General features: G+C 47.9%; 1 protein-coding gene across 1 annotated transcript; it reads left to right on the top strand.

The window, feature by feature from the left end:
* The first annotated feature begins 2,970 nt into the window (after window positions 1-2,970).
* LOC122462778 (porwaprin-b-like) lies at window positions 2,971-7,752 on the top strand. The gene is made up of 3 exons (XM_043527450.1): window positions 2,971-3,707; window positions 4,519-4,659; window positions 7,589-7,752. Exons 1-3 carry the CDS (start codon window positions 3,626-3,628, stop codon window positions 7,735-7,737), a joined length of 372 nt encoding a protein of 123 aa, XP_043383385.1. The 5' UTR covers window positions 2,971-3,625; the 3' UTR covers window positions 7,738-7,752.
* The last annotated feature ends 4,140 nt before the right edge of the window (window positions 7,753-11,892 follow it).

Here is an 11,892-nt window from a genome sequence, read left to right as displayed (position 1 = left end):
TGTGTGACAGGGAATGGAGCCCCGTGCCAGGGCAATCGGCCAGGTGGGCTCCCCCAGAGCCACAAACCCTGGAAGTTCTGCTTTTGAAAACTTCCATTGTAACTGCATTGAAATCAAACCGTCACCAGAAGGCATTTCAATTTCAATGAATTGGCACCTTCCAACCATAGATGTTTTGCTGGTATTTTTCCGACCAGCTCCCCAGTGTAGGCTTGGAACATTCACACCTTCAGCTGGACTCTGTGTTTAGTGGGGAGAGCATGTAGCGAGCCAAGCACACAAACTATTGTGCACACATTAGCTAATTAAGTCTCACTAGGTGGCACCACACACCAGGACATGCGATACGAGCTTGTAATTAGGCTTGGAAAGATTATATTTGTATCCGTAAATGTGAATTTCGCTGTACACACACAAACCAATGGGAAAAAAATTAATCTGTGATCATCAAAATTTACAAATGGGCAAAGTAAGAGAAATAGTACTTGAAAACTAATTAGAGTTTGATTTAAGGCCATTTACTGTGTATATTTTGGCTTGTGATGTTGACAGTTTGTGTTGACGGTTATAAAGGTTTAACTTTTGGAATCTCATTTACTGTCATGAAATAATTATCGCATAACCCCCTCATTGGCTGAACCCCCCCATCATTTCCCACATCTGTGAAAAAGTAAATTGATAAAAATAGCAAAAATCCTTAAAATTAAACATTATCAGTCAAAATATAAAAACATAAAAATTGAGTTCTACCCACCCTCCTTTTAAATACCAAAGCCTATTCCAGCCCTGGGCTTCAGGCAGAGATCACGGCACTGACCAGAGCTGATGGCCAGGGGACCAAAGTGTCACTCTACCAAAGGAGCACCCAGATACCTGGCATGTTCCTTTCCCAGTTCCCCACGCCACTGTTACACTGGTATACCATGGACAGGCTGGTGCTGAGCCTGAAATGGCCCATTCACATTGTTCCCAGTACACAGATCGGCTCAGGGCTGACATGGACCTGGAGTGTTTGGGAAACTTGGTGAGTAATGGAGGTGGTAGCGGGATAAGGAGGGGGAGAAAATGCAGCTGTGTTTTAACAGAAGTCTGCAGGGTCATGGGCTGAAAATGGTGGGACCTGCTCTGAGGAGCTCAGAGTGAGAATTTCATGAATCGAAGGAAGTCGCATCACGCCATCCAAGGCTTTCACAGCACCTGGATTGGACTGGCTGGGGGATGTCCACAGTTAGAAGCTTCTCCAGCAGCAGCGGGTCCAGCATCTGTTCCTCAGCTGTAGACTTCCTCCTGATAACTGACTCTGCCACTGGGGGAATGGGTGTTGGTGGGCTGTGTGTAAATAAATAGTTCCCTGGGTAACACAAAGCTGGGACTAAAGGTGCCCAGGGGCCTCAGCCCAGCGCTGCCTGGGCTCGTTTCTCCCCTAATCACGCATGTTCGGCTTGTGGGAGTTCAGTCACAGGATCCCTCTGCTTACCAGTAGGCCCTGCTGAATCCAGCAAGGGAACCTCAGAGCCCTGTCTGCAAACTACAGTGTGCACTAGGTGGCACCATGTGCTGGAGTTTAGTGCATGGTCTCTGCAGGGCTTTTGAACACTGAGTGGCAGTGAAAGACAGGACACACCCAGCCATCAACACAGGCAGTCCTAGGGTTGGTCCTCATCATGACAGTGAATATAACCACAAGCATCCAGCAAAGAGGCAGTAACAGCCGGAGACCCTGGGAAAGATGAGGCAGACTGTTGTGGTTCTGTGCCAGTGTTCACCCTCCTCAGTCTTCTCCTGCATGCCTTTGGACTCCTTCCTGCCCCTCACATTGCTCTGCCTCCTGTGAGTTTCCTCCCCACATCCCCCACATCACACATCCTGCCAGAGGGTCTCGGGAATGGCTGCTTTTTTTATAGATGACCAATGCTGTACTCTGCCCTGCACAAGACAAAGCCAGTGCCTGTCCTGGACAGCTTGTTGTACAAAACCACTGTAAATCAGGCCAGTCAGGGGCTGTAGTGGAGGCAGTGGCTACATGAGGGCCGTACCAGCTGCCAGGCCGCACCTGCCCAAGGTTCATACCAGGGGGTGCGCAGAGTAGCATTTTCCTCTGTGTGTCTGACCATTTTTCCCATTCCCAGGCTAAGATTCTGCTTCACCAATAGGCCAAAGGGGTTCCCAGGAGAAGAACTGACACCGGCTGCCTGTGGCCAGGACTCCCAGGACACTGTCATCGCTTACTGCAGGAATCATTTCCCACAACTATGGCTCGGGAATGGCAGGAAGATCTGGATTTCTGGGCCTTTCTGGTCTGAGCCTGGGGAAGGGGAAGCTTGTGGGTGGCTGGGGTCCATGCTCCAGGCCTTGGGGAGGGGGGATTATGAACGTACAGACTCAACAGCACAGCAAAGACATGACAAAGCCTTGCACTCTGATTTCCCAGAGCAACATCACCTACAGTCCCATTGGGATGTGGAAATGAGGCTTTCCTGCCTGGCTGTCATTGCCTGGGGAGGTGTGGATGGAGGGAGGCAGAATCTTCAGGTGAGGCTGGGTGTTCTCTCCTCATTCTGTCCCTGATGCCATACATTGAGGTTTAACGAATGCATCTTGGTCCGTTAAAAATAAACTTGTTCCTGCAGAAGCGCTTGTTCTTTCTCACTCCTTGGCCAACCTTGAGGTTTCCTCAATTGCTTCACTAGCAATGTGTGACTCTGGGCTCAATGGGCATTCTTCTTGCTTGAATGTTTGCACAATTGCTGGTGTTTGCTTTGTGGGGTGGATCTGGGACGGGTTCCTGGATGGCAGAATTTCTAAAATGCCCTGTTTCTTCCTGCCCGAACATTAACAGCATTTGGGACGCGGGGGGTTCTGGTGCAAGGGATTGGATTGTGCTTGTAACAAATCTTCTGTTGTTCAAGAGATGTGCGTAGTCTTTTAAAGGAAAAAATCTTTGCTAGAAAGTCTTTTAAATGGCACCAGATGCCCTTGTTGGGAAAGAGGGAGGGTGAGTTACCAGTGGGGCTCTCAGCTTTCAAGTACTGTTCTGCTTTTTCCTCCAAAGACAAAAGCACACAAAGGGGCTGAGAGCCGGGCAAAGCAAAGGAGAGGAATATGCAGCTGATGTCTCTGATACCCACAGCTAGGTTTCAGTCCAATTAAACCAGGCAGCTAAGTCAACTCTTACTAGACAGAGGCCAAAAAGATAAAGATAGAAAAGAGTCTAGAAAGGGGTGGAAAGTTGGAAACTACCCAGGGGAGGGACCGTCTGAACCACAGGATGTCCCAGGCTGCTGTTGAATAATGTAAAATCTCCCCTTGCAGCATGGCAGGGCTTTTTTTTTTTCTTTCTTGCCCAAGAATGATTGCGACAGACATGTGAACCTTTCAGAGTAACAGCTGTGTTAGTCCGTATTCTCAAAAAGAAAAGGAGTACTTGTGGCACCTGAGAGACTAACCAATTTATTTGAGCATAAGCTTTCGTGAGCTACAGCTCACTTCATCGATGAACATGGAAAGGGCAGAATGCTGGCAGGCTCCCAAGCACCTCCACTCCCTTCCCAGCCCCACCTCTGGGACCATTTAAATCCCAGGTGGCTCAGCTCGGGGCATTCAGACCCAGCTCTCTGACAGCACCATGAAGTCAGTGGGCATCCTCCTCCTCTTGGGGCTCCTCACCCTCTGGACGGAGCTAGGCAGCAGCGAGGTTAGTACAGAGGGTGGCTGTCTCCAGGCCTGTCCTGGGGCAGAGGGCAGCAGGCTCCAATCCCACTGGAGGGCAGAGAGCAGGGGCTCAACAAGGGTCTGGAATTCAGTGTGTCCATGGGCTGACCCACCCCTACCTGGGCTCATTTCTCTCCCAGTCTCTGTTTTCCTGTGAGTAGGGGGAGAAATAATTTTCTTAACTAAACAAGTTCTCCGAGAAATCTGTGCCCCCTTCTGTTTGTCTACCCTGTCTCTTTATCTAATAAGGCTAAGATACCATGGCAAGAGGCATTATATAAAAGCCTAAGATAGATATGTACCATGATAGTCATACTATTCTCCTGATCATTGTATCTGAGCACCTAATAAATAGGCTTGGCAGAATTCAATTTCTATTTTTGTATAATTTTGATAGATAATATTGATGTTTATTTTTAAGTATTATTTTCAATGTCTTTGTCAGGCTTGGCAAAGCACTGGCTGGGATGATTTAGTTGGGGATTGGTCCAGCTTTGAGCAGGGGGTTGGACTAGATGACCTCCTGAGGTCCCTTCCAACCCTGATATTCTATGATTCTATGACTCTACATTTTTACAGTTGCAGAAAATTAAGGGGGGGGGGGATGGTCAGCCAACAATATTTAGTGATAGTGACATTCAAAAAAATAAACCTTTATAACCATTAAAATGCAAATTGTCAACATCAAATGTAAGCATCCTAATAGGACAGTGAATGACATTGCCACTAGCCTGCTGGGTGGATTTCGATCAACAATCCCCTCAGCCAATAGCAGGTTCTTCATACCATGGCTTTTTTCTGTTACAGTGAAACCTGGCACCTGCCCGCCAGATTACATAAGGTGCATTCGGGCAGAGCCTAATAAGTGTGCCAGGGATTCTGAGTGCAGAGGAAAACAGAAGTGCTGTCATTTCTTTTGTGCCATGCGCTGCGTGGACCCAGAAAAAGGTACGAGATACAGCTAATGCAGAGCGTATGGTCTCATGCAAGGGGAGTCTCTCCCCCACTCCCGATGCGCCACGAGTTGTCTTCAGGATTCAGTCATCTTGGGTGGGTGCCTTAGGGAGTTCAATGAACAGAAAAATCCCTGTGGAGCCCTGAGTAAGAATTCCACCAGTCTAGGTGACAGCTGGTCACCCCATCCAGAGGCCTTGGTGAGAACCAGACACTGAATGAGAGGAGCTGTCTGGGTTGGGTGGGGTTATGAGCAGCTGTTCGAAGCTTCTCCCAGAGCAGCAGAGGGTACAGCTAGACAGAACCAACCCCTGAGATGACAGTTTCAATCTCATAAGGATGCAGCTGTGTCTCTGTCACTGCAATGGGAGTTTATGGGTGGTGTTGATTTAAATAACTCCTCCTGGTACCTGGATGCTGGGGTTAAATGTGTGTCCAGGGGGCTGACTCCAGTCCTGCCTGGACCCATCTTTCTCCAGTCCCCTCATCTCAAGGTGGCAGGTCTCCAGTCACAGGACCGCTCAGCACTCGGGTGCAACAGGGCCTGGCTTTCTGCCAACCATTCTATGTTCACTGTTCAGCTGTATTAAAACAGCAAGGAATTATGATCCTGATGGGTTTCTGCAACACTACAAAGAGGCCTAGCACCCATGGAAAACTGATGTTTGAAATGCTTCAGGATCATGCTAATGTCAGGCTGGCGCAGAAAGGGCCAAAAGGTGGAGACCGTTCTCCCAGGCTGCTGTTGAGGAATGTAAAAACTCTCCTTTCAGCATGGCAGAGGTTTGGGGGTTTTATTTTTCTTGCCCAAGAATGGTCAGGACCGACATGTGAACCTGATTGTGGAATGGACAAGGAAAGAGCAGAATGCTGGCAGACCCCCGCCCAGCTCCATCCCTGGGAGCGTTTAAGTCCCAGCTGGCTCAGCTCGGGGCATTCAGACCCAGCTCTCCGACAGCACCATGAAGTCAGTGGGCATCCTCCTCCTCGTGGGGCTCCTCACCCTCCTGACAAAGCTGCTGTCTGCCTTTGGGGAGAAGCGAAGTTAGTACAGAGAGTGCCTGTCTCCAGGCCCGCCCTGGGCCTAGACGGCAGCAGGCTCCAATCCCCCTGGAGGGTAGAGAGCAGGGCCTCCACAGGGGTCCTTGTATTGTGACTCCTCCAGGGCAACAGCTGAAGATATCTCATTTGGAAATTTACAGGATAATACTTTGCCTTAGCTGCAGCCTTTGTGCCCAAAGGCATGGGGCCTGATCTGCCAATCGGGCTTAAGGACAGATTTTAACCCTTTGATGGCTGCACCCAACGTTTTCGGTTCACAATTGCTTTTTAGACCATGGAAAGGAGCAGCCCTTTTGTCTTTGCTCTGACCCCTGAGCCCTGCTCAATCCATGGGGGCAGAAATGAAAACTCCCTGTTCTGTAACATCTAGTCTAAACTGACAGTGAAGGAAGAGGTGTAACTAGGGTGACCAGACAGCAAATGTGAAAAATCGGGACAGGGGGTGAGGGGTAATAGGAACCTATATAAGAAAAAGACCCCAAAATTGGGACTGTCCCTATAAAATTGGGACATCTGGTCACCCTATGTGTAACTCCGCTGGGTAGCCAGGGTCTGGAATTCAATGTGTCCATGGGCTGACCCATCCTAGCCTGGGCTCATTTCTCTTCCAATCTCGGTTTTCCAGTGAGAAGGGGAGAAATTATTTCCTTAACAAAAGAAGTCTCCCAGAAATCTTTCCCCATCTTTCTGTCTCCTCTGTGTCTCTATCGAACAATGCTAAGGTACCATGGCGAGAGGCACTATAGAAAAGCTTAGGATAGATCTATACCCTGATAGTCATACTCACCATCGTATCTGAGCAAACAATAAATGGGAGGGTTGATTTTCTTTTTGTGTAATATTGACAGAAAATATTTTTTTATTTTTAAGAGTTTTTTTTAACTTTATCTATTTACATTTTCACAGTTTCAATTATGGGGGGCTGGTGGTCGACCAATAATTACTTAGTGATAGTCGACATTCAAAAAATTAAAGCTTCATAACCATTAAAACACAAATTGTCAACACCCACATGTAAAAATATCCAAAGTAAATATCCTTAAATCAAACTCTAATCAGCTCTCAAGCTCTTATTTTTCTGACTTTGCCCATCTATAAATTGCAACTATTGATGGAAATATTTTTTGTTGGTTTGAGTGTGTACAATAAAATCAGAGTTTACTGACATTTACCAATAAAATATTAATCCTCCAATCCTGCTAATAAACACACATAAATCCAAACAGATGTTCTACATATAGACTGAGATACTAGACTTTGGCCTGAGAGGTATCATTTGTTTTTCAATGGAAAACCCCATGTCAAACAGTTGAGTCCTGGCTTTTGTCCTGAGGTTGCAGGGATTGTGGTTCTGCATTAGCTCTTATGGGAGGGGACTCTACTGCCATGAGCTGGCCACTGAAAATTCTCTCTTACTCTTATTAATCTCATCTTTATTGCTCAAAATCATCCCTGAAGATTGACTGCAGCTTGTGGTCATGGAAGGAGCAATGGTAACAGAGAGCCCAATCCATGGTGAGCCTGGAAGATCAAGACCAGGACCTCAGATGAGGTCTTGGAGGAGGAGCTGCTAGGAGGAGCACTCACGTTTAATTCCCTTTTCTCGTCCATCAGAAAGGACCTGGGTCACAATGGCTCTTACAGGCCACTGTTGCAGACAAGACGTGGCAGCATCCAGAGCTAGGCAGCATAGCCCTGTATGCTGACCAGTAGCTATTGTTCAAGTCTTGAATTCTGATCCTGATAGGGCAGTGAATGACATTGCCACTAGCCTGCCAGCTGACACCGCTGGGTGGATTTCAATCACTAATCCCCTCATGCAATATCAGGTTGTTCATATTGTGGCATTTTTCTGTTACAGTGAAACTTGGGACGTGCCCACCAGATAACATAAGGTGTGCTTGGGCAAACCCTAATGAATGTGCCATGGATTCTGACTGCAAAGGAAAAATGAAATGCTGTCATTCCCATTGTGCCATGCGCTGTGTGTACCCAGAACAAGGTATGTAACACAGCTAACGCTGAGCACATGGTCTCATGCAGAAGGAATCTCTCCCCCATCCCAGTGAGCTGGTCACCCCATCTAGAGATGTTGGTGAGACCCGTACACTTAGTGAGAGGAGCTGTCTGGGTTGTGTGGGATTTTGAGCAGCAGTTGGAAGCTCCTCCCCGAGCAGCAGATGGTACAGCTGGACACGCCGAACCCCTGAGAAGACAGTTTCAACCTCATAAGGATGTAGCTGTGTCTCTGTCACTGCAATGGGAGTTCATGAGTGATGTAGAATTAAATCACTCATTGGAGGCTGGAGTTAAATGTGTGTTCAGGGGGCTGACTCCAGTCCTGCCTGGCCTCATTTTTCTTCATTCCCCTCATCTCCAGGTAGGAGCTTTGCCTGAGATCTTAACAGTCCTTCTCAAAACGTCTTTTAGTACCAAAGATACATAAGGCCCCATTCAAAATCTAGGATCCACCAAACACAAAGCCCATTGAACCGAGAGCTGTATCGCTTGTCCCATATTTCCAAAAATGAATGCAAATGAAACAGACACACCACGCACACACAGCAAACTCCCTCAGTTCGCAGCTAGAAAGCAGGTCAAGGAGGCATCCAGCCATCTCTCTCTCTCTTGCAGGGAACTTCACAGAAGAAGCAGATTTTCTTCCTGCAGTTCACAAAAGAGTTAAACAACTGGGATACTTGGCTGTGCCCTCTGGAATGGAGGTGTATGTGCTGACTTTCCCCTTATGTTCATAACTTTCCCCATTCCCACAGGTTAAACTCTGAATTGTGCATAGTCTGCAAAAGTCCAACTCCTGTTGTGCCCAGGGGCCTCCCACATCTCTGTGGGGAAAACTGCAGAGCTCAAGGGAGCTGGAGCCCTGCACAATCCACAGTCACATATTGGCTTTTCTTCAGATTTCCTTTGCTCTGCAGAATCCTCCTTGAACCCTCCCACGATAACAAAGGGTTGAAAATTCTCCTGAGATTGACCCCTCAGCCCACCGCAGATAGACAGGTTGCACAGACACATTTGCTACCTGCACAAGTCAGTCCCTGCTAGGTCCAAGAACCCAGCTGACCTCCCCTGGGATTTAATGAAATGTGTGGCAAGTTTCACCTTAAGACAAACACATACAGAGCAGGAGTGAGAAAAGAAAAGCAAAAGAGGAGGAAAATGCAGCTTCTGTCTGATGGCTGCTGGTCAGTTGCTGGAAGACCATGGCACATGAGCCAGTTAAGCACTCCCATGCACTGACCCCACTTGGAAAATGTGTGGCTAAAGCTTATTGTTTTCCTCTGGCCAGTCTGTGCTGGTAAAGTTTTTATTAAGGCCCGGCCACTTGGTATGGCGGGTAGCTGGCTAAACTGGTCGCAGCAGAGTGTTGCAAGGCTAGATTTGTCCTAGTGACTCAGCCAGGCATGTATTAGGCAGAAGGCTAAAAGGGAAAGACAGAGAGGAGTCAAGAGGAGCAAGGTGAACTTGTAGCTGTCATGCCAGGGAGGGAGGAATAGGAAACACCTTTGTTCACACTTCACGAGCTGCTCAGGATACAGCCAGGGAGATGGTGAGGTCATTTGGCTCCTCCTCCTCAGCTGGTCTGCGGAGGGCACCTTTCAGACTCAGGAGAAAGGAGGCAGTTCAGGCCCTGGGTCTCAGCCTGATGGTGATACTGGTTGATGTGGAGAGGTTGATGCTACCCGGAGCCACGCCCCATTCCTCTCATAGGCTGAATAAATTACCAAGTGCTCCTCCAAAAGAAATGACCAGAAAGCATGGCCACTTTGTGCCATGAAAAGTGCCCAGTGAAAACAATTTTCCAGTAGCCCAGATATGGCCACGTCCTCTCATCTTGAGAAGAGTCTGCTCTGCTGTTCTAACAATTAGGGAACCTCACCAGATGCCTTCAAAGGCCCTGCTCAGCCATTCTATCATCCACGCACACTCCGCTCACACCAGTTCTTTAACTCCACTCTGAAGTTTCTTTCCTGACATGCTTATAGGTCACATTGACGCCTCGTTGCCTTTCACCTGCTTCGGACAATTAGAGACTTCAGCCAAGGGAAGAGCTCAACCCAACAGCTCCCAGCTATTCATAAAAGCAGCAGCACAAATTAAAGACTGTGAGAAATAAAATGTCACACTGACGCTGGCAGCGCTGCAAACATCATGGCTGAGAGCTCCTGGAGCTGAAGCTTCCAATGCCGTGTGTAGAGGGACGAATGAGTCTTTAAGTCACCTTGCTGCTCCTCTGACTTTGGGGTTGACACAGCCTCTGGCAGAACTGAGAACAGCTGAAGAGCTGCTCTACGTTGTGTCAACCAGAAATCACTCTGCCAACCAAGGCTCAGCTGGAGCGCAGTGTTCTGCTCCCACCCTCTTCCAGCCAGCCCTGAAACTGCCCCTCCCCACCCCCTATGCAGAGGCTGGCGGAGTGGGTGGCAAGGGCTGACTACCTGGCAAGGGCTGAATGCCACCTCTGGATTCTTCTCCATTGGGGGGAGCCTCAGCTGCCCCTTTTGGGCAGCTTGCTGGCTGCTTTGCTCTGCCTCAATAGCTCTAAGTAGCTGGAACAAGGGTCAAGGATTTGGCTCCCAGTCCTTGAGCTATAAGACTTGCTTAAGGTAATGACTAACACGCCCCATGGGAAATCCATTCATTTTCACATCCCAGTGTCATCTCTCTTCACTAGCAAACGCTCAGCTTGATTAGGATCGTCAAGGGACATATAGCAGAGAAGCACTGAGTAAGGTGTCATCAGCAAACCACGTAAGTGCTCAGGTTTAGAGATGGAATCATTTCTGTTACCATTACACTGCACACCCATCAGCTCGGTAGGTTGAGTCAGTTGTCCAGCTGCTACCAGGATGACTTTGCTACGTTCATTAAAATATGAACAAGGCAAATCAGGGTCTAAAGAAGGCTGCATCTTACTCCCTATGCCTGCAAGAATTTTATAAAACAATTAAAAGTGTGGTCCTGATTCTTCATGGCATTACACCAATTTTACACTGTTATGGTTTGCTCACTTCATTGGAATCACACCAGGGTAACATAGCGGAGAATCATGCCCAGTAGGTTGTATTGGATTTTGAGAGATCAGTGAAGTAATTCATTATTAAAACATTTGTTCTACCACTGTCCACCTGCATAGGAGTCTGATCAAGCAACTGGTCCTTCACATTGCACCAACAGGTAGGTGTAGAAGAACATAGACTTTCTTGATGCTCTTTATCAGAGGGAAGCCACATCTGGTCCATTTCCCAATGTATCAGAGTGTTTCGTAAAGCTCTCATAGCTTTGCCTTCTAATTTCTCCCTATCTTTCCTCTTGATGATAAGCAGGTTGTTCCCTCTCAGGAGAGCATGGCTGGGTTCTTTAGGGAGAGGGAGAGAAGATGTTACGCTGTTCCTTTCTCACAGGCTTTATTTGTATGTTAGTTAATTGGCAACAAGCAGGAGTTTGCAAAGGTGAAAATGTCCATGGCTCTCTCTGACACTGTTTCCTCTTCAGTAGTTGAGTTGGCATCTTCTGCATAGGAACACAGGGATGTCAGGATTGCCATAGCATAGGCCATCAGTGCTCCATCCATTCACTGTTCTCTCTCTCAGCAGGTGTAAGAAATGTCCATGTTGGACAACCATGGAATAAATGTGACCACCTTGTAGCTCTATCTACCACAATACTTATCCAGCCCCCCATCACCACAGAATTTGAAGCTGTATCTCACCATCTTTAGAGTCTGTCTACACTAGGAGATGGGGCTGTGATTCTGCACTTCACACAGACATCCTGGCACGAGCTCTCTTCACGCTAGTAGTGTTCCTGGAGTGGCACACGCTGGGGCAAGCAGCAGGACAGGCTAACTGTGCGAACTAGGTACCCACGGGTTTCTGGCGGGTTTGCACTCAGCACGGCTAGCTGGTGTCACCATTTGCTGCTGCCTGTGCTGCCATGACTACACTGTTATTGAGATGAGAGCTGGATGAGAGCTCGGGCGGGACATATATCCAGGCAGGGGGATCAGACGCCTGGTGTAGACACACCTTTAATGTATTTGCCCTCGCAACACCCCTGTGAGGCAGCAAAGTGCTATTATTCCCATTTTACAGAAGAGGAACGGAAGCAGAGAGACTCAGGACCAGATTTTCAGAGGTATTTAGG

The sequence above is a fragment of the Chelonia mydas genome, chromosome 13 (genome assembly GCF_015237465.2).
Source record: "Chelonia mydas isolate rCheMyd1 chromosome 13, rCheMyd1.pri.v2, whole genome shotgun sequence".
Taxonomy (NCBI): Eukaryota; Metazoa; Chordata; order Testudines; family Cheloniidae; genus Chelonia; species Chelonia mydas.
This window is presented reverse-complemented; position numbering and strand designations above follow the sequence as displayed.

What these genes read in the sequence shown, in the direction of transcription:
- LOC122462778 (XM_043527450.1), top strand. Translation starts at nt 3,626, where the DNA reads ATGAAGTCAGTGGGCATCCTCCTCCTCTTGGGGCTCCTCACCCTCTGG. An exon ending in CAGCGAGGTTAGTACAGAGG is followed by an intron (nt 3,708 to 4,518) that starts GTGGCTGTCTCC and finishes TTTCTGTTACAG; the next exon opens with TGAAACCTGGCACCTGCCCG. An exon ending in CTGCGTGGACCCAGAAAAAG is followed by an intron (nt 4,660 to 7,588) that starts GTACGAGATACA and finishes TTTCTGTTACAG; the next exon opens with TGAAACTTGGGACGTGCCCA.